This window comes from Benincasa hispida, chromosome 10, assembly GCF_009727055.1.
Source record: "Benincasa hispida cultivar B227 chromosome 10, ASM972705v1, whole genome shotgun sequence".
In the NCBI taxonomy this organism is placed as follows: Eukaryota; Viridiplantae; Streptophyta; class Magnoliopsida; order Cucurbitales; family Cucurbitaceae; genus Benincasa; species Benincasa hispida.
The window spans coordinates 29,495,479-29,523,149 of record NC_052358.1 but is presented as its reverse complement, the minus strand read 5'-3'; the positions used below and the strand labels follow the sequence as shown (position 1 = coordinate 29,523,149).

The following is a 27,671-nucleotide window of genomic DNA, read 5'->3' as shown; positions in this document are numbered from 1 at the left end:
ATTTATTAATGTCTTGTGTATGCTTGTTTGATTTTCATGAACTATCATTTTGGATAGGAGATGGATGAGATTCATTCTCATTGGAGTCAAAAGGATGACTGGGACATGTTTCAATTGGGTGATCATGTTCATTAACTGCTTGAGTAAGAACTATAGAAGTACCAGAAAAATCAGAGGAGTTAGGTAGAACAAGATCTAGAAGTAAGTCAATGGCATGGTCTTGATGTGTGATCTTATGAAAAGGATATATAGTTTCATGGAATACCACATCTCTTGAGACAAAAAATTCCTGGTTTTCAATATGATAAAGCTTGTATTCTTTCATGCCAAGAGGATACTCATAAAAACTGATGGAATAGCTCGTGGATGAAATTTAGATCTGTGAGAAGGTAGAGATGCAGTAAAACAAAGACAACCAAACACTCAAAGCATGGAATAATCAGCATGTGATTGGTTGAGACGAAAATAAGGAATATGCCAATGCAATACAGGGGAAGGGGTTTTATTAATCAAGAAAGCAGCTGTTAACAAACATTCTCCCCAAAACTAGATGGGAATACGAGATTGAAACATCAAAGCCCTTGCCACATTTAATAGGTGTTGATGTTTCCTTTCAACCACTGAATTCTTTTCAGGACGCTCTACACATGAAAACTGGTGAACAACTCCTTTGGATGAAAAGAAATCTTGAAAAGATAATTCAGGAGCATTATCTGATCGAAAACATTTGATCTTGGTTTCATACTCAGTTTCAACCAAAGCAAAGAATTGTGGAATAATTTTCAAGGCATCAGATTTGTTCTTCATTAAGAAAACCCAAGTATACCTTAAAAAATCATCAACAATGGTTAAAAAGTAATGACAACCAGCATGTGTGGGAGAAGGATAGGGACCCTAAGTATCATAACGAATCAATTCAAACATGTTATTTGCTAAATGTTGATTACAATGGAAACTCAAACGTTTTTTGCTTTGCTAAAGGAAAAATCACACAAGGTTCATGTGCAGAGATTCTAAAAGGATCAACAGACATCAAATTCTTTAAAATTTTAAATGTTTATGAGAAGGATGTCCAAGTCTATCATGCCAAGTAGAAACTAAGAAATGAGATGTATTACAAACAACAATATCTGTAGGAACCTACTTATTTTGTTGTTCAATGTGAAATAGGTAAAGTCCTTGCCACAAGCTAGCCTTGCCAATCATCTTCAAAGACAACTTGTCCTGAATCATACAAGAAGATTTTTATAAATTTGACAATAATAGGCATTTGTTTAGTGAGAGCACTGATAGAAATCAAGTTGAAGGAAAAATCAGGTATGAACAGAACATCTTGAAGGATAAAGTTGGAGGATAACTTCACAATTCCCATATATTGGACAACAATCTTAGACTGATTTGATAAGAAAACTAAAGCATTAGCAATAGGGATAAAATATGTAAAGGCATCTTGTTGATAACATATGTGAGTTGTTGCTCCAAAATCTAAAAACCAAGCACTAAACGTAATAAGAGAAGCAGGGGAATCAGGGAAGATACTTGCAACATGTGAGGTAGTGGCAGTTGAATCTGTGTCAGTCTTGTACTTGGTCAAATGAGACTGTAACAAGGATAATAACCCCTGGCATTGTTTAAATGTCAAAGAAGAGAGCGAATTAGATGGATCTGCCTTCTCGAATGAAGGATTTTTCTTGTGAAGTCGATGACTTGGTGGATAGCCATGGAGCTTATAGCAATGATCAACAGTGTGTCCAGTATGAACAAATGGGCCTATCTTTCTTCTTTGAGTATTTGAATGATTGGAAGAGCCATTGGGATTGCCATTGGTTGTTGAAAAGTTCTTGACCATGAGTGCAGTGATGGAAGAAATGGATGGTGTTAAGGTAGAAGAAGGAATTTCACGCTGTTATGCTTTTTGAACAACCAGAGAAAACACTCGATTAATGGTTAGTTCAGGCTCCATTAGTAACAACAGAGCTCGGATTTAACTGAAAGAGTCATTGAGACCCATAAGGAAAGCCATTATGTATTCGGTTTGGAAATATTGAACAAGTCTTTGACACCACCACAGGTACAACAACCACAAGAACATACCGGCCGGTAAGAAACTAATTCATTCCAGAGAGATTTCAATTTTGCATAATATGCAATCACAAAGGTTTGATCTTAATAAAGATTCGATAACTCACGTCGAAGTTGGAAGACTCTTGGACGATTCTTGCATTGATATCGTTCTTGAAGATCAACCCAAATTTTCCGAGCAGAATCAGCGAAATTGATGCTTATAGATATCTCCTTGGGTAATGAATTGAGAATCCAGGCAGTGACTACACCATCGCAGATAATCCAAGAACTGAGCAAATCACCTGTTGAACGTGGAATGGATCCATCAACAAACCCCAATTTGTTCTTCACAATGAGACCGATGACCATAACTTGACTCCAAGATGTGTAATTCGTTTCAGTGAGTAAATTGGAGACAATAACAAGATTGGTGCTATCGGAATGGTGAAGAAAATAAGAGTTGGTGTATTGTTCAAGAACAGTAGGATTAAGCGACATTGATGGTGGAAACGACAAGTCGAAGGTAGAAGAGGTAGTTGGGATGTTAGGGTTTCGTGGAGAAGGGAGTGGATCTTCACCGGCCATGGCAGAAGGTTTTAAAAAGAAAGGAAGAGGAGTAGAGCGTGGAAAGAATGGACTCAAGAAAGAAGCACGAAATTTTCATCTGATACCAGATTGAGACTTGAGTTTTTGGATAAAAGTATCTTCCTCATTTTATTAAAGTGTACAAAAGGCAATATATACACTTACATACAGTGAGTTAGAAACTCACTCTAATTAAAATACGAAGAGTAAACTTAACTTAATATCTGTCTTTGACATATTCTTAACCGAGGCCTCTTTAGATGGACCAAAAGAAGCATTTGGAGAGCCATCTTCTTGGCCATCTTTCTTTGAATTCTTAGAGAAGCCAAAAAAAAAAAAAAAAAAAAAAAAAAAAAAATTAAAAAAAAAATCTTAATTTAGAACCATATTGATAACATTCAACCCTTAAACCCTTCAAATTCTCCTTTGCTACAGGGCTAATACAACGACATGAGAAACAAAATTCTGGCAATCTTCCATATTTGATAGGCACCTGTCTTTCCTCTTCTTGATCAGAATATTGGACCTTAATTCCTCCCCGTAAAGGCTTGGAGATATCAATAAGCACCTGCAGGCGGAGAGTCTCCGCCCAAAAAAATTCATCCTGGTTACTATCCACATCCATGAACACTCCAATAACATCTCTCATTCTTCTAGCCGTTTATCTGTTCTGAAAACCAAGCGACACATCAAACAATCTGAGCCAAAAGGCTAACATCTTCGAACCCGCATTGGAAGGTTTGCGATCAATCGTAAGTTCTTCCAATACTAGTGAATGTTTGTAAAAAAGCCACGGACCGTTCCTAAGTACCCATTCTTTGTCCAACCATTTGAAAATTTTAAATAAGAGCAGATTCTTGACACGATTCTATAGGAACTAAACTCAAACTCTTTTGTTTTTTTTTTTTTGTTAGAACATATAATATTCTAATGTTAATTTTGTTAGAAATCCAAACATAAATAAAAGTCATATGTGTAATTACCTATGTTAGATTTTTTTTTTTTTTCTTAAAGATTATTGTTGAGATATTGTTTGTAGTTATTATTTTAGAAATTAGTTTTTTTTTTCAAAAAAAAAAGTTAATATGATATTTCAAAAAAAAAAAAAATTATATGCTATTAGGTTTAAATTTTGGTATAAATAGTGGTCAGGTGTTTTTTTGTTTTTAATTTTAGGTCCTACTTGGTTGATTTTTTTTTTTTTTTTTTTTTTTATAATTAAGTCTATAAATACTCTTTGCACCTCCAAATCTCTTTATTTTTTATCTACTTTTTATTAATGATTTAAACAACAAACCACATTTTTGAAAACCTTAAAAAAAAAATGTAGTTTTAAAAAATTTGCCTTTATTTTTTGAGTTTAGTTAAGAATTCAACTCTTGTACTTAAGAAAAATATAAATCATTGTAAGAAAATGGAGAGAAAATGAGCTTAATTTAAAAAAAAAAAAAAAGAAAAACAAAAAAATGAAATTGTGACCAAACAAGGTCTTAGCTTTTGTGTTAAATAAACGAATTTTATTACCTTAGGCTTCATTTGGGGGTTGTAACTTTTAAAATAATTGTTGGCAATCGTGCTTATAGTAAAATTAGTTGTCATATGAAGTAGATTAATGTCTGCTACATTTTGAATTTAAAAATCAAAAGCGGCTAACAATGTTTGGTAAATTTGAACTAGATTTGATTTGACTTACTTAACTATAAAGTTACATATTATACCATATGTATAAGTTGATAATTAATATATAAATTTGTTAATTAGTTATAGTTTTTATAGTTTATATTACAAATTAACGTTTATATTTCTTTAAATTATATGATAAAATAATAGAAAAAATCATTATTATATAAAATTGAAATGAATATATATTATTTCAATTCAAATATTCTAATATAAGTTCATTTTTTTTTAAAAAAAATACATGATTTAAATTGTAAAATATTTTATTTCATATAAATCATTTGTACAAGTTTAGAAAAAGTTATTATAAAAATGTTAATCATTCAAAATTTGATAGATATAAAATGAAAGAGACATAAAAGAAAAAAATATATAAAAAGATAAGATTTTAATTTAAAATATTTAGTTAGACAGAGTGACATATTTTAGTAAAGCTAAAAGTTAGTACGTAAGTGGCAATTTTAATTTAAAATAATTAATTAGAAAGATTGACATATTTCTAACCAAGCTAAAAATTAGTATGTAAGTGTTTTCACCGTACAAAAAATTGAAAAGTGATTTTAAAAAAAATTAAAGAATAATTTATTTAACAAAATATACAAAGCAATTAAAATTCTTTTTAGGATTGATTTCAATCCTCTAAAAGTAATCCTAAACGCAATCTTGGAGTTGGTCTCTTGAATTTTCAAATGTTTTTTGAATTTCAATTTTTTGCAACCTACTTTAAAAAATCGGTTAGCTCTCATGTTTAGTCCTTCAATAAATTCCATTTAATATAAAAATATTACGTTTTGCAATTTTTCTAATAATAAAACTGTAAACACAACTAAAATTTGTCATTTATCTCTTGAGGAAGAAATTTCGGTCAATTAAATTGTCATTTTAGTTATTTTATTAAGTTGAGGACAAATTAATAATTATGGAGTCCCTAAATTAAAATTTGGAGACAACTACATGACAAATTAGAAAAGTGTCACGTGTTTCCTTTTTCGTCATCTGATCACAACAATAATCTTATCAAATCCAATGGTGATTAAGCCTAGACCATAATCAATAAATTAGGCTAGAGGCTCGATTGGTTTGAAATTATATATTTGATTGGACCAAATAATTAAAATTTCTCGAGTATAAAGTCCAACCCAATTCAAGAACATGGTCCCCAAAAAAAAAAGAGGACTTAAACCTAACTTTAGCCTAAGTCTAAGCCCATATATGACCATAAACACTCCATAAATAGAGATCTTACCCCTTCACTTGGGAAAATATGAAAAGAAGTAAAGATTGAAGCTCTCAATCTCTCAAGCTTTAAAGAGTGAAGCACTTAGTTCTAAAAAACTGAAGGTGGAAGCTTTCAAACTATAGTTCTAAAGACCAAAGCTCTTAATCTTTAAAGCTCTAAAGACTGAAATTCTCAATCTATGAAGGTTTGACAACCAAAACTCTCAAGCTCTAAAGTTCTAAAGATTGAAACTCTCAATCTTTGAAGTTTTGAAGAACTAAAGATCAAGACTCGAATTATGAAGAAATGAACACCGAAGCTTTCAAGCGTTAAAGATCTAAAGTCGAAGACTTAGGAGACTAATACTTTTCTTAAATTGATGAAGATTTTGAAGCTAAAGTTCCAAGAAGATTTGGAAGATTTAAACTTCCTTTAATATTTGAGACAAAACACCAAAAGAACATATACTAGAGATTGTATCTACTGTATCAAAATCAATACAATTTCAAAGTTTATTGATCATTCAACGAATTAAATTTCTCCACAAATCTCAGACAGCAATCTTGTTAACCTTATTTATAAAATATCTTTCATCCTTACAAAATTAATTTGTAGATGTTAATTTTGATATTATGTATGTGGTATGCCTTCCCAATATTTGTGCATAAGCTGTTGCACAACTCTCTATCCATCATTTTAACATAAAAATTCTCAATTGATTTATTTAAAAAGAATTTCATAGGTTAAATTGTAATTTTAAAAAAGTTCTGATAAATAATTGAAACCTACCTAAAATTTATGGATATTTTATTTGATAGACCAAACTCAAGGATGTGAACTTGAGAGTATATTGATCAAAATGTTCACATATACCCTAAAGTCAAAGGAAGTGTTTTGTTCATCAACATGAATTGGACTGAGTTGGTAAAAATTATCAACTCAATGTTTAGACCACCAATTTAAAAGTTGGTAGAGTTGAGTTGGTTATTTAATCAACTCACTCCAACTCTCCCTCTCTCTAATGTTTTCAACGACTCCACCCATTGATCATTGCCAACAACTACCATTGCCACACACTCTAGCAACTAACTTCAATAACCACCTTCATGTTGTTAATTTCGATGATCAATGCTAGGCTCCAGCAACCACCTCTGATGATAACTTTGACAGATACACCGCCTTTGATGTTCAACTCTGGTGACAATCATCTATAACAACCAACACTAACTTTCAACGAACATTCACTTTAGGCGACCAACTCTGACGAATATCATTGCTGATGATTGATTAACTTCGACAACGACTACCTCTGGCGGTCAACTCCAATGATTATCTCTGGCGACCAACTCCAACCACCAACTTTGTCATTCATCTTCAACGACTAACTCTAATGACTAACTCGACCGATCATTCACTAAAAGAAAAAAAATTTAAAATAAAAAGACTGGCGAAAGTGTTTTAAAATAAAAAAATTGAAATTATTAGTTATAGTATTTAATAGTCATCTTTTATAGTAATTTGACATTGATTGATCGTTTTGAGGATGATTTGGTCATCCTTATAGACCTACTTGTCACAAACAATCAGAAGATTGACTACTTCTTAACAATCCCACCACAGTTTAGGAATAAGTATATTTGCATCTACTTGACATTATGACTAACTTGACTATCTTAATGAACAATATTTTTTGTATGCATGAAATTGGCTATTGTTAGCCACGTCTATATATATACTTTTGTGGACATGTTAATAAACAACTGATGATAACTCTTTTTTGTGAATGTTCAACTCATATAATCCAAGATTGTTAAAGTATGTTATAGGGTAGTTGATTATATAAATAACAATGTGTTTTATCTACATCAAATGCAATAGTTATATGTAGGAAATTGTAAAATATATTTTGATTTATTAAGTTCACATCTCAATTAAGTGTTAAAAATTTGGATAAATATACATGTAGTTGTATACTGAACGAAAAGTTAAGAAAAAAAACATAATAACAAAAAATAATATAAAAAAACCTAAGAAAAAACCCATAAAATGCACAATTTTTTAGGTAAAAAAAATTACACCCGACTCAACTCTGCATTCAAGCACATACTTACTAATCGAACTTAACCCAACACTCCATTATAGACAATTATTTCAAACTCAGCTCAACTCACTACCCAAACATGTAATTCTTATCTACTCAACTCAATTTTATAACCAAATACATACATTTATTACCAACCTCGATAATTATTACCAATTCAACTCAATCAAACTAATTTACCTCATCAAATACATAAAAAAAATAATTGTTTTAACCAACAAATATTAACTTGGCCAAAAGAAAAGAAAATAAAAAAGAAATAAAAAGAGCTCTGAATTATTTAAAATGATAAAATTGTTGAAAGTATTTACCAATAATAAGAAAATTTCATCGTCTATGGTTTTTATATTGATTCATCATCTTATATTTAAAAATAACCTTAATTATTTTTTCAAAAGAATAAATAAATAAATAATATATATATTGTAAGAATTTGAGCAAAAGAATATTAATTCCCAGTGCAACGAAATATCAAGAACCCCCAACAAAATACTCACTCTGTATCGTCCGTTGCGCTTCGTGAGTATCTCGCACCGCGTCGGTGGTAAGTTTTCGACCTAGATCTCAAGATTTTTGCCCCTTTTTTGGTGTATGTTTTCAAGTTATGGATCTAAGGCATATGTTTCTCTGCAATTGATTCCATTTTTCATTTCATCACTGTTTGTGGAAATTGAATTTAATTGGATTTCGTCATTTCCGAGCTTGTTCTTAACATTGTTTCCGTTCGTTATTTGAGAAAGATTTGCGTAGAATCTCTTTCGTTTCTTCCATGCTACCGGTAAGTTAACTCAGATCTAATGCGTTTAATAATTAATTTCGCAGATTTTCAGTTTATCAGTTATGGGTAGAGATACATTTTCTTTTTATAGATCTTGTTGCTCTCTTCTTGTTGCTTTATGATTTAAATTGCTCTTGTTGCTGCTAGCGAATGGATCTTTTAAGTCTGGTTGGATTGTTAATGAGATTGCCGCATTTCTTTCAGTTTCCAATGGCCTCCTCCAGTTCGAGGAAGCCCTCAATCTGTGGGGTTTTCCTTGTGTTTCTGGTTCTTGCCTATTGTTGTGATGCCTTCTATCTTCCCGGAAGCTACATGAATGTTTACTCCTCTGAGGATCCTATATTTGCTAAGGTTAATTCCTTGACGTCCATTGAAACTGAGCTTCCCTTCAACTATTATAGTCTTCCCTACTGCAAACCACCGGGTGGTGTCAAGAAAAGTGCAGAGAATCTTGGGGAGTTGCTTATGGGTGATCAGATTGACAACTCTCCTTATCGTTTCCGTATGAATGTAAACGAAACAGTCTTCCTCTGTACTACTGATCCTTTGAGTGAGGTTCAAGTGAAGCTTTTGAAACAGAGAACCCGTGATCTCTATCAGGTAAACATGATACTGGATAATTTACCTGCCATGAGATTTACTGAACAAAATGGGGTTAAAATCCAGTGGACTGGGTTTCCAGTAGGGTATACACCAACAAACAGTGAGGATGATTATATTATTAATCATCTAAAGTTCACAGTCTTGGTTCATGAGTACGAAGGGAGTGGTGTGGAAATAATTGGAACTGGGGAAGAAGGGATGGGTGTGATTTCGCAAACTGAACAGAAGAAGTCTTCTGGATTCGAGATTGTTGGATTTCAGGTTGCACCTTGTAGTATTAAACATGATCCTGAAGTGATGAAAAAGTATAAAATGCTTGAGAATATCACAAGTGTAGAGTGTCCGAAAGAACTTGATAAGTCCCAGATCATCAGGGAGAAAGAGCAAGTGTCATTCACGTATGACGTGCAGTTTGTCAAAAGTGATATACGGTGGCCATCAAGGTGGGATGCATATTTGAGAATGGAGGGTTCCAAAGTACACTGGTTCTCTATTTTAAATTCTCTAATGGTAATCTTCTTCTTAGCGGGTATAGTTTTTGTCATATTCTTGAGGACTGTGAGAAGAGATTTGACAAGGTATGAGGAGTTGGACAAAGAATCTCAAGCACAGATGAACGAAGAACTCTCAGGATGGAAACTTGTGGTTGGAGATGTATTCAGGGAACCCGATTGTTCGAAGCTCCTCTGTGTGATGGTTGGTGATGGAGTTCAAATTTTAGGGATGGCAGTTGTTACTGTTGTTTGTACAGCATTTGGCTTTATGTCACCAGCTTCAAGAGGAATGCTACTGACAGGGATGATTATTCTTTATCTTTTCCTTGGGATTATTGCAGGTTATGTTGGTGTACGTGCATGGAGAACCATTAAAGGAACGTCAGAAGGGTGGAGATCAGTTTCCTGGTCAGTTGCTTGCTTCTTTCCCGGGATTGTCTTCGTCATTCTTACCATACTGAACTTCATACTTTGGAGTAGCAAGAGTACTGGTGCCATTCCCATCTCACTATATTTTGAACTCTTGGCTCTTTGGTTTTGCATATCTGTGCCACTCACACTGCTTGGAGGATTCTTCGGCACGCGAGCAGAGGAAATTCAGTTTCCTGTGAGAACCAACCAGATTCCGAGGGAGATTCCTGCTCGAAAGTACCCATCTTGGCTTCTCATTCTTGGAGCTGGGACCCTTCCCTTTGGAACCCTTTTCATCGAACTCTTCTTTATCCTTTCTAGCATTTGGCTTGGAAGGTTTTATTATGTTTTCGGTTTCCTACTGATAGTTTTGTCTTTGCTGGTTATTGTGTGTGCCGAAGTATCAGTTGTCCTTACCTATATGCATCTCTGTGTGGAAGATTGGCGGTGGTGGTGGAAGGCTTTCTTTGCTTCTGGTTCCGTTGCGCTTTACGTCTTCCTTTATTCCATCCACTACTTGGTCTTTGAGCTGCAGAGTTTGAGTGGCCCGGTCTCGGCTATTCTTTATCTCGGTTATTCATTGATCATGGCAACGGCAATTATGTTATCAACTGGCACCATCGGCTTCCTAACGTCCTTCTACTTTGTCCACTACCTATTTTCATCAGTAAAGATAGATTAGAAATAGCCAACACTGCCCTTACGCGCTCGGGCAGCGGATGTTTTCGGTAACATTTTGGCTCTTGGTGAATTGTCTGATACTTCTTTTCTTTTGTTTCTTTTCAGCCTAGCAAGTTTCTTAGGCAAATGGTCTTTGGAGCTGTTACATTATGTATGGAGTGAAGTGAAATGATGGGATAGTTATTTCTAGTTATATGAATCCCAACCTGTGTTTAGGATGCAAATATCTACTACCTCCCTCCCGCCAATACCAAATCCCAAACAAAAAGGAAAAAAAAAGAGAGAAAAGAAGAAGAGATGTGCCTTGGTTTCTTAATGCCATTGATCTAGTTTTGATTGAGCGCTTCTATCCAATCAAATTGTTAGTTGAAACTTGAAAGTTATCATTGTTTTACCCTTCCATTCTTGTATACCATTTCATTGTATTTCTTTAAAAGAAAAGACTGCTTGAGCTTTCTCTATTGATGGTTTCCACGTTGTTCATTTCCTTTCCTCATTTTTTCTTTTTTGCTTTTCCTGCCACATTATTTATTTTTTATTTTTTTAAAGAAATACACTGAAGACAAGTATTTAACTACCTATGCATGTCGAGTTATGGTTTGATTTTAGGTCAAGTTCCACGAAATTGTATTGATCTTGACTTTGAAAAGTTTCTCTTTACCTTAACTTCGAAATGTTTTTTTTTTCCTTCTTCAGTGGAGATGGATTTTTGAATTTAGAGTTAATGTAATTAGTAATCAATGTTGGACTTGAAATGGATCATTTCATCTCTCAACTTTGATTGATGAAAGTAACAATTTAATATGTGAACTTTGATTTATAATGATTAAGTCTTTATACTTTCAATTTTGTAACAATTTAATCCATGAACTTTATTATATAACAATTTGATCACTGTACTTTCAAATTTATAATTTAGCCCATTATGTAAAAAAAAAAATTCATGAAAATTAGATGTCAATTTTTATTATTTTATGATGTAGACATATTATTATATAAATATAGTCTCTATTTATGCAAAAAGATCTTATTAAATTTTAACATTAATTTCTACGATAGGGACTAAATCATTACAAAGTTTTAAGTACAAATATCAAATTATTACATAGTAAAGTTTAAGAACTAAATTGTTATAAAATTGAAAGTACATGGATTGTATTATTACAAACTAAAGTTTGTGGATTAAATCGTTACTTTTATGATATAGTTTAGGTACTAAAAGTGACTTTTATCCTAGTATATTATTGACACTCGTAATATATTAAATGATACATCACTGTTAAATTTTAAATGAACTTCGGATGAGTGCTGATAAATTATGAATATATGACAATAATACTTAGTATTGCATTTTGAGCGAATGATGATATATTATTGATACACTAATGATATAACATGAAATGCATTTTGAATAAGTAATTATATAAAATTTAAATATCAATGTTATACTTTTCGTATATCATTTTGAATGATATACTTCATAATTGGTGTATCAACAACATCATCGATATATTTTTCTCTCTTTAAATTTAGTATATCGGTATACTCATATACGAAACATGAAGTTAATATATTTTTCACTATTGATAGACCAAATTAAAGGTAATTTATATGTTATTAAAATCATATCAAAATTTCATGGCTTGCACCCTCATTTTTCTTATGATTCTCCTCTCCTTCCGATATATTTTTGCAAAATATAACAATCTAGACCCTTTAGGAACGTCAGTCATGCATCAAAAGAGAAATGAGTTAGCAAGCAAGAAACTATAAGCTTTCTAGTAAAGAAACTTATTGGCTATCCGACAACAGCGCCAATTTGGCCGCGACCGTTAGGGCATCGTTAAAAACCCCACGTTTCCAACACACACACACAAAAAAATGTGCCTTACTTTACTAAATATAGCAAAGGAAAGTACGGAGTCGATTCACAAAGAGTCGTCAAGATTTCTAGACCACAAAGCTTATAGGAAGTTGTAACGACCCGAGTTTAGGAGGGGTACATGAATGAACCGATATCACATCTAAATGAGAGAGATCTTGAGGACATGAAAGTATGGTTAAGAAAGACTTAAAAGAATTGAAAGTTACTACCTATACCAACAAGGTGTACCTTCCTTTTCAGTGGCTCAATCATAAGAACTCCAAAATTAAGCGTTCTTAGCTTGGAGCAATCCTATGTTGGGTGACTTCTTGGGAATTTTCCTAAGATGCATGTGAGTGAGGACAAAACATGTTGAAAGACCCGTGTTGGTTAATGCTGGAGGATCTTCCCCGATGACTTGTTCGACCAGTTACAGTGATATATCTAAGACAACCTTCCGTTCGAGATATGGGCATTATGAGTTCATCGTGATGTTGTTCATTCTGATGAGCGCCCCAACAGTATTTATGGACCTGATGAATAAAGTGTTCAAGGAATTCTTCGACACCTTAGTAGGCTACTACAGGCAATTTGTGAAGGATTTTTCTCGCATAGCCACCCCTTTGACTCAGTTGACTCAAAAGGGAGCCTCTTTCATTTGGAGTGAGGCTTGTGAGAAGAGTTCAAGCAGAAGTTGGTTTCAACTCCAGTTCTTACAGTGCCAAATGGTATCAGAACCTCTCCCTGTAAGATGTGGTCCGGGGACGAACCAAGCAGAAGTTGGTGGGCATGTAACGACCTGAGTTTAGGAGGGGTACATGAATGAATCGATATCACATTTAAATGAGTGAGATCTCAAGGACATGAAAGTATGGTTAAGAATGACTTAAAAAAATTGAAAGTTACTACCTATACCAGCAAGGTGCACCTTCCTTTTTGGTGGCTCAATCATAAGAACTCCAAAATTAAGCGTGCTTAGCTTGGAGCAGGGAATTTTCCTAAGATACATGTGAGTGAGGACAAAGCATCCTAAAAGGATGCAGAGGAATGCCAAGGTGAATTTTATGCACAGAGTGTGAATTGAACGAACTGAGTGAATTAGGGGGAGGGAGTTGTAACTTTCTCTCTTTAATTAATTAATATTAATTTAATAAAATTAAATAAATAATTATACATATAATAACAACTTATTTATGTATATAACCTATATGTTATATCTCATATAAACACATAATCTATAGTTACATATTGTATCAAATACAATATAACCTATAAATGTATTTTCTCTCAACCATACATGATATTTAATATAAATCACATTTATATTAAATTCACTATATGAATCTCATCAAATAATATCTTAGATCATATCCAACTATTTAATCCTCTCAATATAAATCATATTTATATTAAGTTTAATTACATGAATCTCATTCATATAATTAGTATTTGAATCATATTCAAATTTTCTCTCATATTACTTTATTTATAATGTGTCATAAATACATTATATTAATTATATCTCAGATATAATTAATTTAATTAATTATATTATGTACAATTTAATTTGAACACTTCAAATTAATTCCAATAATTCTCAATTAATCATTGTGAGCGTATAGAGGGGACCTTTATGAACATGTAGATTGAAGCTCCAACGGTACTCAGATAATTAATTAAAACTCTTTAATTAAATTATCCAACATCCGTTAACTATTAGTCATTCCACTAAAGACCGACAGCTGCACTCTTCGCACTACGGATAAATTTCTATGTCCATTGGATTTAACCAATCAACAGTGCGACGACCCTTCACCAAAATTGCTTGTAATTACAGCTAGGCCATATTACGTTTTGGCCTGTAGTTACATCTAACTCCTTAAGTACCACTAATCCCTTAATGAATAATAAACCATGTCCAACTATCCCTCTCGGTCCAGGAGAGGGTGTAGCCATTTTTGTTTCAAGCCCCGAAACCAGCCCTTAGGAAGCAATTTATCTACTTGCCCCTACATCGGGGAAGGAGTGAATTTCGTCTCATGTAGCAGTGTTCCCAGCTCCCCAATCAGACGAATCTCCAAAATGGTAGGCTTGTTGAGTTGGCAATCTGGCCACTCTCACCCATACAAATCAAAGGACCGCCTTCATGAACAGGAGTTCACAACTCGTTCAGGATTCAAATCATGTCACCTATGGTCATCCTAGTGAAATGTAAGTCTCTATTATTAACGATGTTATATAAAGAGACTAATCATTTCGTGGTCCGGTCTTATACAAACTCTTTATATAAGATATCCTGCTCACATGTCTCCACATGAATGATCAGGATCAGATCATTTGTAGCACTTTACAATACTTGTAACACCTATAAAACGGGTCGTATCCGTAGTGTCACCAGGATAAGGTACCAAGCTTATCTATCTACTACAGGCCGTTTAGGTTATTATTTAAACAAGATCCAATTGTATGTCTCTATATACTTGTTTAAATTACATGAAATAACCTTGGATCTTAGTTTATTGGATTGAGTATATGCTTATAAAATAACACTTATTTTATTAACAATAATATGTTTATACAAAGTTTATAAACTACGAGATTACAAATAGATTTAGGACACCAATCCCAACACTATGTTGAGTAATCAATTTTCATTGTCTAATTGACTACTCAAGGTGAGATGCATCTAGATTAGAAAAAGAATACTTATTAATTGGAATCCCAAAGTAACATCACAACCTTACTTAACCTTTGCTTCTAGGTAATTAACTTACTAACGATTACAAATTAGAGCTAATTGAAAGCAAACAATCAAACTAACATGATTAATTTTTCAGATAATCCTATGAAAGAAATAATTAAGAATGACCACAAGATGAAATTGTTGGGATTGGTGTCCTAATTCTCCCAGTGCTCTTGTAGTTTGTAAACATTTTGTACACATTGTTATTAATAAAATAAATGTTATTTTATTTGCATTTACTCATATCCAATAAACTAAGATCCGTGGTTATTTCATGTAATTTAAGCATGTATGTGAGACATACAAGTGGATCATGCCTTAAGTAATAACCTAAACGGTCTGTAGTATAAGGATAAAGGAGGGGATACCTTATCCTGGTGACACTACAGATACCACCTGCTTTGTAGATATTTACAAGTGTTGTAAAGTGCTACCAATGATCTGATCCGACGATTCATGTAGAGACATGCGAGCGGGGTTGTCCTATACAAAGAGTTTGTATAAGACCGAACCACGAGATGATTAGTCTCTTTATATAACGTCATCGATAATTGAGACTTACATTTCACTAAATTGACCATAGGTGACATGACCTTAATTTTGAGTGAGTTGGGAACTCCTACCTATGAGAGCGGTCCTTTGATTAGTATGGGTGAGAGTAACCAGATTGCCAACTCAACAAGCCTACCTTTTTGAGGATTCGTCTGATTGAGGAGATGGGAACTCAGCTACACAAGACAGAATTCACTCCTTCCCCGAAGCAGGGGTAAGTAGATAAATTGCTCCCTTAAGGGCTGATTCCGGGTCTTGAGCATAATGGCCATACCTTTTCTTTGGAAGATAGGACTCAGTCATAGTAGGACTATGACTCATTGTTCATTAGAGGAATCAGTGGTACTTAAGAACTTAGATATAACTACAGGGGCAAAATGGTAAATTGGCCCAACTATACTTAGGAGTGATTTATGAAGGGTTATCGCACTGTTGATTGGTCATATGAACATAGAAATATATCTGTAGTGCGAAGGGTGTAGCTGTCCGTCTTTAGTGGAATGACCAACAGTTAACGGATGGTGGATCTCGTGACTAAAGAGTTTAGTTAGTTATTCACGTACCGTTGGAGCTTCAAATTACAGGTCTTTGAGGTCCCCTTGGTAGCTTAATGGGTTCAAGTTGAGAATCAGATTTTGAGTTAGTTTGAAGTGTTCAAATTAACAAGAGGAAATTCAATTATATGTGATATAATTGATATGATGTATTAGATATATTAATTAAAGGAATTAATATACATATGATTTATATTAAGCACCATAAAATAGAAAAAAAAAACTATGGTTTATATGTTTCATATGATAAAATATTAAAACTATAGGTTATAAATATAATATGATAAGTTGGTTATCATATTTATTTATAATATATTAATTATATGATAATTAATTCTTTTTCTCTAATAATCGATTTGAGTGGGAGGTTATTAGAAGTTTTAGGGTAACCGTGAGATAAAAGAAAAATTCTTTTCCAAAATTAGAGGATTGATTCATTTGGAAGAATCTCACGAAAAAGGCTATCAAGTAAAAAGAGTTTTTACTAAGCGATAGCGTTGATAGCATACACGATTGAGCTAAGAGTTGACTATACGATAGTTGCTCGTTTGATCGTTGCTACATGATTGAGTAGTAAAGTCTATACGATAGGCTTCATCTTCTAAATGATCGAGTACATCGTTTATGCGATAGACAGTCTTCATAACTCCCACTTACTCGATCAGCTACTCGATTGTATACCTCCTATCTTCCTCAATCCAATATCATACAGAGCCCACAACTCCTGGATTCTCACACCGAGAATGGCAAGGTAACACTTGTGGTGGTGTTCCTGCTCAGTTCGTGGATCGAGTTGGACTCGATTGGGATCGAGGCTCATTTAGACGTTTGTAGAGGTCGTGTTCTATTTGTTGCATTCAAGTGCTGCTTTGGAAGCATTGGAGACTGATCGAGGGATACTTGAAGAATAGTTCTTCAAAGATACGCATATTCTATCCCTTGTATCCTCTTGTAGCATGTTGTAATTTCTATTTATGCATAATTTGTTTGTTTCTGGTTAGATTGTAATTATTGTGTTCATTTTGAAGGAGATTTAGAACGATTCACTTCCGCTGCTCATGGAGATCTCTGTTTAGATTTCCTTCAAAATCTCTATTAAACCGGAAAATCTCAGCAAAATACAATCCCATGTATCAAGAATTTTAAAGGAACGATTCACTTCTAGCCCTTAATCATCTTCAAATTCAAGTTCTTTAAGTTCAATCTTGACTAAAAATAGAATAAACTAACATTTTCAGTGGAGAACTTGAGATTACAAGTGAAGAAAATGGAAAAATGGTGTTATCCCCTTGTAAAAACGACCTAAATTTCCTTTATAACAAGTCGGTGGCACTGTGGTGCGCGCGCATCCATCGAATTTTGTAGCGCTGCAACACTATAAGACAACGTGCGGCGTTGCACTAGAATTGGTGCTACCAGAAAAAAACATCGTGCGCTGACGCCATGGCGCAAAGCGTTATGCCTCTAGGGGCATTTTTGTCATTTTGCCTCCATTGAAGCCTAGATGGTCTTTTTAGCTCTAAATTAACCTCGAATAATCCATAACGGTCGATTCTACCTCCAATGCACCAAAAACCTATAAAAACGCTAGATAAACACATTAAACACAGTAAAGACCTTGAATTAAGTAGAGTGAGATATCACATTTTCGGTACTATAGATAACGGTATATACATTTTTCTGTTAAACTAAGTTAAATCAAAGACCACTTAGAATTATTTTACAAACCTCAAGGACCAAAATATATTTTTTGAAACTTGAATAACATGGGTGTGTGATTACATTTTCAAGTGTTGAATTTAATAAAAAGTCATTTTGAAAAACATCAAAGTGTTTAGCAACCATTCAAAATAGATTTTGAAAAAATGAGTTTTATGAAATAAGTTGGTTTAGGATAAATATTTGGAATCAACTTTTAGAAAAATGAAATTGGAGTGCTTAATTATTAATCTCTTCTCAATTTAAATAATCCTTAAAATGACCAAAGTGTCCTCGAAAGTCATTTACTTCACTTTCATCATGTTGTCATGGTTACTACCACCGTCCACCGTCCACCGCCGTAGTCCACCACCTCTAGTGACCTTCTCCGGCCACCACCAATGATGACCAACTTTTGTGGCCACTACCACCGCCAGACACCTCAAGCGATTACCTTGACAATCACTTTGACAACAACCACCACCAATTCCGATGACGATCATTCCAGACAACCAATTCAGGTGAACATTATTTTAAATTATTAGTTCATAATATTTTGTAGTAATTTGATATTAATAGAAAACATTTTTAGCACATAACAAATCAAACAAATTTATATATATAAACATTTTTTTGACAAAACTTGCCAAACACATCAGTAATTTTATTTTAGACTTTTTTTTTAATCAAAAGTGTCAAAATGAAAAGAGATTTTTGTATTTTTTTTCTTAAATCTATCCAAATAGATCATAAATTATTTAAATTATAATCTTTTCAACTCAATTTCAAAAGATACGTTGACAATATTTACAAAATTCATAAAATCAATTTTACAAAATCGATAGAAATTAAAAAAAAAATGTTCAGAGCTAAATTTCTTTTCACTGAAATTAATAAATTTTGTGAAAATCATTCTATGATTAATTTGTCCATCAATCAATGATTTCGGCAGAAACTTTATTATATTAAAATTGACAAATTTAGGTTGATTTTTCACTAATTTATGCTAAAATCATTAGACACATCAACAAAACTTTACCTGAATTTAAAATTTTCTAATACTTAGTTTATAAAATTGAAAGTTTAGAATTTAAAATATATAACGATATATTATTTTTTATTATAAAAATAAAGGAGAAATTATTTTAAACGATAAAATTGACAAAAAATAAAATAAAATAAATATAATAAAAATATCACTGTATATCAATATATTTATCATTGTTATCTGTATACAATAACGGTGACATTTTAACATATTTGTAAATATTTTGACTTGTTTTTATATATTTGAAAAAGTTCCCAATAGCCAGATAGAATTGGTATAGGTATAAGAATACAGATCAGAAAATGTTTCTTCTTTTTCGGTTTTCGTAATAATATTAATATTATTATTTTAAAAAAGAAAAGCTCCAGAAACTAGCCGTTAACAAACGAAGACCCACTGCACTAATGCGCTGTCACGCTCCTTCTTCTTCTTCTTCTTCTTCTTCATCATCATCATCATCATCATCATTTTCTTTGACTCTCTCCTGTACGTCAACGAAACCTTCTTCCTTAACCTCTTTCATCTTCTCTCACTCTCTGTTCCAGAATCTCCTTCCCGCTAGAAGCTTAATCATCGAGCAAGATGTTCACAGATGGTCTCGATGAAACTGCAATTAACTGGATAAAAAAGGTACTCTCCATTTTCATGCAGTTTTTTATGGTTTTTTTTTTTGTTTTTTTTTTTGTTTTTTTTTTTGTATGTTTGCATTCGATTCACTTCGCTAATCGTTCCTTGTTTCTCCACAGGGGACGGATAAATCACTGGAAGATGAAACTCGACTTCGATCTCCTCTTGCCGAGAAAACCAGCCCCGATCTATTTCCCAAATCTCCTTTACCGTTTAATTCCAGTGGGTTCATGTCTTCTCACGCTTTGCCTCCTTTGAAACTCCATTCTGGATTGCTTCCTCTTCATAGTTTGTCTTCTCCTTGCCTGGACGATGAAGACGATGACGATGATGGAGATTATGACATTAATGAAAGTATTGCTTCGGTTCCGTTTGAAGAAGATGGAGTTTATTCTGATGATGATGGTATGGGGTTTCGGGATTTTGATGAAGATGCATTTAGTTACCAGTCTAGTGTATATTCCGGTGGGATTAAAGGGTCTGGAACCCGAAATATGTCCAATATCAACAGAGGGCATTTGAAGGAAAATCTCAGGATTGAAGTCCCTGTTAATTTAAGAAGATTTCCTGATGGGAAATTGGGAGTAAGGAATTTCCCCCAAAAATTTTCTACTCCCAATTATGGTAGTCAGCGACAGAATCAAGTCCACTTTCATAGCGCTCGTGTAAGATCTTCAAAATCCTTTCTAATTCTCTTTTTTGTGGCAACATTTCTCCGTGGTCTTTTTGAAAGCTGAAGTGAGTTGATTGTTGCAGGGTTCTCAAGTTCATGGAAGTTTATTTGAAGATTTGTCTGGAACCCCTAGTGCTCCTCCCATTGCTGATGTTGGAGGTGGTGAAGATACAAGCACCGAGTGTGAAAGTCATACTAGAGGAGATTCTGAAGGTTCAAGTGAAATTGATCAAACTGCTAATGGACGCCCATTGCAAGCGCCGGAGGGTCTTGATGGATGTAAAGAAGTTTCGACAGATTGGAAAGCTTACTCTCCAGGAACCACCCAAAATTTTGAAAGGTTTGGTGGTTTGTTTGTAGTGGACTACTTTTATCTGAAAGAAGTTTTTTATAATCTTCTTAGTTATATTCTTTGGGTTAACAGAACTTCAACAGGAGCTAAAGATTCTTATATCTCTAATCTGCAAGCAAACTATCCAGATCCTTCATCCTGTTACAGCACAAGGTCTTATTGAATTCTACTCCTCTTGAGTCTGGTTTCAAATAGTTATTTATTAGTTGTTTCTATCATTTTTCTTCAAGGTACGTTTGATACTGATCTTTAGCATTCCTGTCCGTTTTGAGTTTCATAATTGCAGTGGTCAACATGCCTGGCAAACGCTACTTGCATATGATGCTTGTATTCGGTTGTGCCTACAAGCATGGGAAAGAGGCTGCACAGATTCACCTGAATTTTTACGCAATGGGTGCCTGATTCTTCGAAATGCTTTTGGGTACATGTCATTATCTTCTTTCTTGTGTATTTTAACTAAACATTGCTCATTTTGAAAGTTTATGATACCTTGTATTGTGGACCTCTTCTTATGGATTTCTCTCTATGAATTGACAACTATGTAGATTACATAAATTTTTATTGCAACCTCGGCTTGCACAACCGACTGAAAGGGGGAGGAATGCTGAGCATTCAGAACAAGTGGTAACTTTGAACCCGAAGAAAGTTGTCGGAAAGATAAGAGTGGAAGGTGCATATTTTTCAGAAGATTCCACCACTATTTTAAGCAATATATTGGTTTAATTTACCTGTCCAAAGAAGGCTTCTAGAAGGTTACTTGGTTATGTGTTGTCTAACAATCTATTAAAATGGGATATGCTTCCTTTTGAGGACCCTGCTTTCAATCCTCTAGTTTAGTGAACAACCACTTCTGTGCTGGTTCCATCTCTCCCCAGGCTTAGAAATCGAAACAACTTTTCTCCTATTCAATATTTTGTGGTATATTGATTGACCGTGATTTTTTCTCTTCTTCTTTTGATAATGGCAGTCAAAAAGCTTAGATTGATACCAAAGAGGAAACTGATGAATACGTATTCGCAAAGAGGCTCAGTCTATATGCAAGTAGGAGCAGAGTATATACGAAATATTTCGACTTTGGTAAAAAATGGCATAAATTCTCTAAAAGAGGCTTCATTCTCTATTACTTCAGAAGGTTTGTAGTTAGTCCCGATTTTTTTTTTTTGCTCTTTTTAATTGCAACACATGATTAATCTCTCGCCAAATTGAAAATGATAGATTCCATTTGTAAGTTTTTTTTTAGTGATGTTTGTGGGTGGTGGCGTCCAGGACAGTCCACATGTATCCAAAAGATAAATATGGGTTCGATAACATGCAGAAAAAAAATTTATGGCCATATTTGATAACCATTTTGTTTTTTTAATTGTGCTTATTTCCTCTCAATTTCTTATGATGGTTTCTTTTCTAGAGAAAGAATTGAATAAGCCAAATTCCAAAAATAAAAACAAATTATAAAAAACAACTTTTTTAAGTTTTCAAAACTAGACTTAGTTTTTTAAAATATTGGTAGAAAGTAGATAACAGAATAAAGACATTTGGTTGGAGGTGGGATGGATGCTTATAGGCTTAATTTTCAAAAACTAAAAATCAAATCATTACCAACCAACCTTAATAATTTCTGGTTGAATAGTGAAATGGTGATGTACTTTTTTAATGTTTCTCAGAACAATTATCGTGCTTATTTCAATTGAAGAGTGCTACAGAAGGCTCTGATCTGGAGTCAGATTCTGCTGTTTGCTTGCACCCTGGCAGTGGAGACTACCATGTCTTGTAAGTCCTGTTATTTCTTACTCATACTTGGTTTCGACCAGCTTAACTTGATAAGCAAGAGATCACATATAAACCATTGCTCTCAAGACATTACACCACGCCACTTTAGCTCAATATTCTAGTATTCCTAGTACTATTAGAGCAATGTTATGAAGAAGAGATCATATGATGCATTTGTGACTTCAGTTTCCCAGAGACTCCAGGAGATACTCTTTTGCTAGAAATCCAGGATGTTAAAAAAGCTACCCAAGGTCGAACTATGATTTCAGTTTCATCCTTGATCGATAACACCGTAAGTATCATGTTTCAGTTATGATTTTCTGCATTTGATCAATCGTCATGTGAAACGAACTGACTTCACCCATAATGTGCAGAATGATAGGATTCGGTGGTGGCCCATATACCATGATGACCAGGAATGTGTTGGAAAAATTCAGCTTTCTATTATTCATACAATGACAAGTGACGAGACTAATCATATGAAGGTAATTTTTTCCCCTCACAATTAACAAAGTCTTAAGCTTTTATTTGGAAGCAAATTGCTAGGCATATCGTTGCATGATATAAATTATATAAATATGTAGTTATGTATATATAAATATATATATTTGGTTCAAAAGGATGGACGGTTGGGTTTGATTGATCCCTTCCTTTGTTTTCCCCTATGATACAGAGTGGACCTGTAGTGGAAACTCTTGCCTATGATCTAGTGCTAGAGGCTGCGATGCGTGCACAAAAGTTTTGTTCCACAAATCTTAGGATTGATGGACTTTGGAAGTGGTTGTTGACTGAATTTGCAGACTACTATGGAGTTTCTGACTCATATACAAGGATCAGGTATTAAATGGATGTCATTATGGATATATAGAATAGCAATTTAAGAAGATCAATAATTCATATTCTTGCAAATCTATCAAATTTTGCTTCATTTCGACTTGCTGTAGTTCTTCATTGTGCGCAGATATCTTTCTCATGTCATGAATGTGGCTACTCCAACTAAAGATTGCTTAGAGCTCGTAAATGAATTACTTGAACCCATAATGAAGGCCAAAAGCGAGAAAAGTTTGACTCGCCAAGAGGTATGTTTATCCATATATATCCAAATAAGAGTCATTACGGTGGTAAGAATCTCTTGGAAGTGAGAGTTGTTTATATTTGGCGCATAGGAAAATAAGTCTGGGTTTGTGTAGTGTGACCTTATATGGATTTGTGTAGCTTGTGATTGAAAATTTGAATTTGTATATCATGTAAATAGCTTACCCAGGAGAATATAGCTTGGTTTGAAAGAGTGTAACTTGAGAAGCGCAATTAAGAAGCTCATAAAATTGGTAAAATGTAGCTTGAGACAAGTAGATTCTCATCTATTCAGCATAGACTGGCAAATGTCATACTATACGAACACAACCATTTTGCATTTTCTTGCCTCCAATATGGCATGTTCTTTATTCTTTAGGGAGAGGCTCCAATTAATTCTTTTTCTTTTGGGGAATGGCCTAACTATCCGTGGCTCCAATGATGAATCTTTGGTTCTAATTTAGTACATTCTCTTTGCCAGAGAAGTATACTACTGGATTGTGAAACTCAAATTGAGAGTCTGTTGGCAAATGTTTTTGAGAACTACAAGTCATTAGATGAAAACTCCCCCACGGGATTGGCAGATTTACTTGGTCCAATAAAAGACTCTGCAGCACCTGCTCTAAATCCAGCAGTGAAAATCTACACGCAGCTCCATGATATACTTTCTCGAGATGCCCAGAATACACTGAGGAACTATTTTCAGGTGAGCCACCATCTGTTTCTGAACTCACACAGACCTATACTTTCTTGAGATTTTGGATAAGTAATGCACTTTCCTGATTTGATTCATCTGATACATGAATAAGCTAAATAAAATTGCACTCCTCTAATGATTGCAGAGAGGGGCTAAAAAGCGGTGTCGAAAGTACATGATTGAGACTGATGAGTTTGTCTCGGGAAACTCTGAAGGTCTTCTCATGGATCCAATTACCATATCCACGGCATATTTGAAGATGAAACAGCTATGTAAAAATATAGGTGATGAAATTCAGGCTGATATAAAAATTCATAATCAGCATATACTGCCAAGGTATATTACATACATAAGCGTGCAAGAGAAGTTAGTGAAATTGATAAGATTTTAAGAATTTGAACGAACTTCAGGAGGATGCTTGTTATTACTATAACATGTGTTGTGCCTTAAATATACCGTGACTTATGTTACCATTTTGTCACAGTTCGATTGACCTGTCAAACATCACCGCCGCTGTGTACAGTACCGAGTTGTGCAACAGGCTTAGAGGATTCCTCTCTGCATGGCCTCCATCTGGTCCATTGTCTTACATAAATGAGCTTTTAGTAGCTACGGCTGATTTTGAAAGAAGCCTTGAATCATGGAATATCAGGTTTGTGTTAATGGTCATTTTACAGCTTGAATAATGAGACAACTGTGTTAGAAATTTCAATTTTTTTTTCCTGACATTGGGGAATCCTTCAGTCCTGTGCAGGGTGGTTTAGACTCTAGAAATCTATTCCACAGCTATATAATGGTGTGGGTACAGGATATGCAACTAAGTTTGCTGGATCTATGTAAAGCAGAAAAGGTACGCTCTCTCTCAGTATCTTATTAGGAAGCAAAGTTGCTGCAAGCCTACATAGAGTTCTCAATGTTTTAGTAGCTCATTCATCCTTCCTACAAAGAAAGTTACCATTCAGCGTCTAAGTAAATTTTCTTGATTTGAAACAACTGACACAGGTGCCATGGTCTGGTGTGTCAACAAATCATTCCACCTCACCCTTTCCCGAGGAGATGTATGAGAAAATAAGAGATTCCCTCGTTCAGTATGAAGTAGTGATCAATCGATGGCCTCAGTATTCATTGATTTTAGAAAATGTAAGATTGAATATCATTATCATCATATCAGACTACATTCTGTTTTGCATAATGACTTTGTTTCTAGGCGTCAGTCAATGCCCGAACTTCTAAAATTCCCAATTCCCTGTACTTTTCCTGTATATACTCACTCACTTGACTACCCTTGCTGGTTCTATATAGGCTGTTGCAGATGTCGAGAGAGCAATACTAAAAGCACTTGAAAAACAATACAACGACATCTTGACACCTCTGAAAGATACCATTCCAAAGAGGCTGAATATGCATGTTCAGAAGCTAACAAGAAGACAATCAATGGCAATATATTCCGTTCCTAATCAAGTAGGTGTCCTCTTTTCCTTGTACCCTATCTGTGCTTAAATATTATTTGTTGCTCATCCAAGACTATGTATCTACTTTTAGTCATATGGGGGAAATGGGTAAAACTGTTCTAAGATAGAAAGAGGAGATTCGGGGAAGTGTATATTTCATTCAATCACTTCTCACTAGAAATACCAATTCTAAATGGTAAAAATACTAACTACTACATTAAAAACTTCCCTAAAATTTTGGACCTCTTGGACTAATGAAACAACTAAAAAATAGACTTGCAGCTTGAGTTACTATAAGGAAAAACACCCTTCATATACATAATACTTATAGTTTGAATTTTTTTTTAAACATACATTTCATGTGATTTTCACATTTTGTTACCGTTTCTTGTACAGTTGGGAATGTTCCTCAATACCATCAAGAGAATTCTAGATGTCCTACATATTAGAGTTGAAGGTATCTTGAAGTCGTGGGCTTCCTATATGCCTGTGGTGGGAGACAAGAAGTCACTGTTCGGAGAGCAAATGAATGGAATCACGGTTCTTTTGAGGACCAAGTACAAAAACTACTTACAGGCAACTGTAGGGAAGCTCATATGCAATGTAAGCAAGCTCACAATCACTTTACAACTCTCTCATAGCATTGATTTTTTTTTTTATTTCTTTACTTTTCTTCCCTAGCATCTTTTTCTTATATCCAAGGATCAATCTAGTGAATAAAAAAATCTCCAATGCATATACTCATCATTTTCAATTCTATACACCTTCTAATTTTGAATTCATCATCAGATGCAAGCCAACCGTAATACACGGCTGAAAAGGATTTTGGAGGAAACGAGGGAAGAAGAAGGAGAGCATGAAGTTCGTGAAAGAATGCAAATGCTAAGTTCACAACTCATTGATTCCATATCAAACTTGCACGAGGTCTTCACAGGTCCTATATTTGTTGCATTGTGTCGTGGGCTCTGGGATAAGATGGGACAGGTAAACTCGAGAGATTACGAACCTGTTTGAAATGACTTTTTTTTAAGTACTTGAGAAAATGTTTCCAAGTGCGAGAAAAGTATATCTTATGCACTTACAATGAAATTTCCTCAACCCATTTGGGAGAATATTTTAAGTTAATGCAACCATACTACTTTGGAACAGATTGTGTTGAAATTTCTGGAAGGCAGGAAGGAAAACAGAGTATGGTACAATGGATCATATTACGCTCTTGGGGTATGTAAATAAATTTCGATGCTTCTAACTCAACTCTGAATAATTTCCTCATCTTGAGCTCTCACAATGATTATTCTATCTTTTGTGTTTGTGTGTAGATATTGGATGATACATTTGCTTCTCAAATGCAGCGATTATTAGGAAATGCAGTGCAAGAAAAAGATATTGATCCTCCCCGTTCAGTTGTTGAAGCACGATCAATTCTCTGCAGGGACTCGGCAAATGCCACTGACACTGCCACTTATTTATATCTTTGATACTTTCAACTTCTCTGCCTTCTTCAATTCATTCATATACATAATACCATAGCTTAGTCAGGTGTAATAGATTTATTTACAATTTAGGAATTTGTTATTCTATTTATTCAATCTATTTCGATAGGTTATATTGTTGTAATGTTATTTACAAGGATCATTGTTCTTTCTTGTACACCATTAATGTTCAATTCTTTATATAAAGATCAATAAAAGCAGATTTTTTATTTTCTTTCAGTTCAGAGTTCATTGCTAGATAAAACCCTCTTGCATGATGCTTATTTGTTGCTTGTGTAATGATCATCCTCGAGGTGTATTTTGTACTTGGTGAATAAAAGCATGGTTTATTTAAAATAAATAAATATAATAAATGAAACTGCCTCGATTCTCTCTGTTCTTTTGTTTTTTTACATCATAGATTTAATTGTTCATTCTCATTCCATCATATTATATTAAATACTCACATTTCCTTTATCATGC

The 27,671-nt window shown here is 33.9% G+C and overlaps 3 protein-coding genes across 3 annotated transcripts; 2 read left to right on the top strand and 1 right to left on the bottom strand.

Moving 5' to 3' along the window:
- Positions 1–2,166: 2,166 nt before the first annotated feature.
- Positions 2,167–2,649, bottom strand: LOC120089012. The gene has a single exon (XM_039046447.1). The coding sequence runs from the start codon at positions 2,647–2,649 to the stop codon at positions 2,167–2,169; it is 483 nt and encodes a 160-aa protein (XP_038902375.1).
- A 5,418-nt stretch (positions 2,650–8,067) lies between these two features.
- Positions 8,068–11,099, top strand: LOC120088290 (transmembrane 9 superfamily member 12). The gene is made up of 2 exons (XM_039045481.1): positions 8,068–8,193; positions 8,632–11,099. The coding sequence occupies exon 2, from the start codon at positions 8,638–8,640 to the stop codon at positions 10,615–10,617; it is 1,980 nt and encodes a 659-aa protein (XP_038901409.1). The 5' UTR covers positions 8,068–8,193; positions 8,632–8,637; the 3' UTR covers positions 10,618–11,099.
- Positions 11,100–19,465: 8,366 nt separating this feature from the next.
- Positions 19,466–27,404, top strand: LOC120087907. The gene is made up of 22 exons (XM_039044916.1): positions 19,466–19,705; positions 19,822–20,367; positions 20,459–20,715; positions 20,800–20,880; positions 21,014–21,148; positions 21,273–21,397; positions 21,695–21,859; positions 22,389–22,494; positions 22,681–22,786; positions 22,869–22,979; positions 23,168–23,331; positions 23,456–23,573; positions 24,050–24,274; positions 24,411–24,601; positions 24,750–24,917; positions 25,010–25,115; positions 25,268–25,405; positions 25,568–25,726; positions 26,113–26,319; positions 26,506–26,700; positions 26,866–26,937; positions 27,036–27,404. Exons 1-22 carry the CDS (start codon positions 19,658–19,660, stop codon positions 27,192–27,194), a joined length of 3,582 nt encoding a protein of 1,193 aa, XP_038900844.1. The 5' UTR covers positions 19,466–19,657; the 3' UTR covers positions 27,195–27,404.
- The last annotated feature ends 267 nt before the right edge of the window (positions 27,405–27,671 follow it).

What these genes read in the sequence shown, in the direction of transcription:
- LOC120089012 (XM_039046447.1), bottom strand. Translation starts at nt 2,649, where the DNA reads ATGGCCGGTGAAGATCCACTCCCTTCTCCACGAAACCCTAACATCCCA.
- LOC120088290 (XM_039045481.1), top strand. Translation starts at nt 8,638, where the DNA reads ATGGCCTCCTCCAGTTCGAGGAAGCCCTCAATCTGTGGGGTTTTCCTT.
- LOC120087907 (XM_039044916.1), top strand. Translation starts at nt 19,658, where the DNA reads ATGTTCACAGATGGTCTCGATGAAACTGCAATTAACTGGATAAAAAAG. An exon ending in ACCACCCAAAATTTTGAAAG is followed by an intron (nt 20,716 to 20,799) that starts GTTTGGTGGTTT and finishes TTGGGTTAACAG; the next exon opens with AACTTCAACAGGAGCTAAAG. An exon ending in ACGAGACTAATCATATGAAG is followed by an intron (nt 22,980 to 23,167) that starts GTAATTTTTTCC and finishes CCTATGATACAG; the next exon opens with AGTGGACCTGTAGTGGAAAC.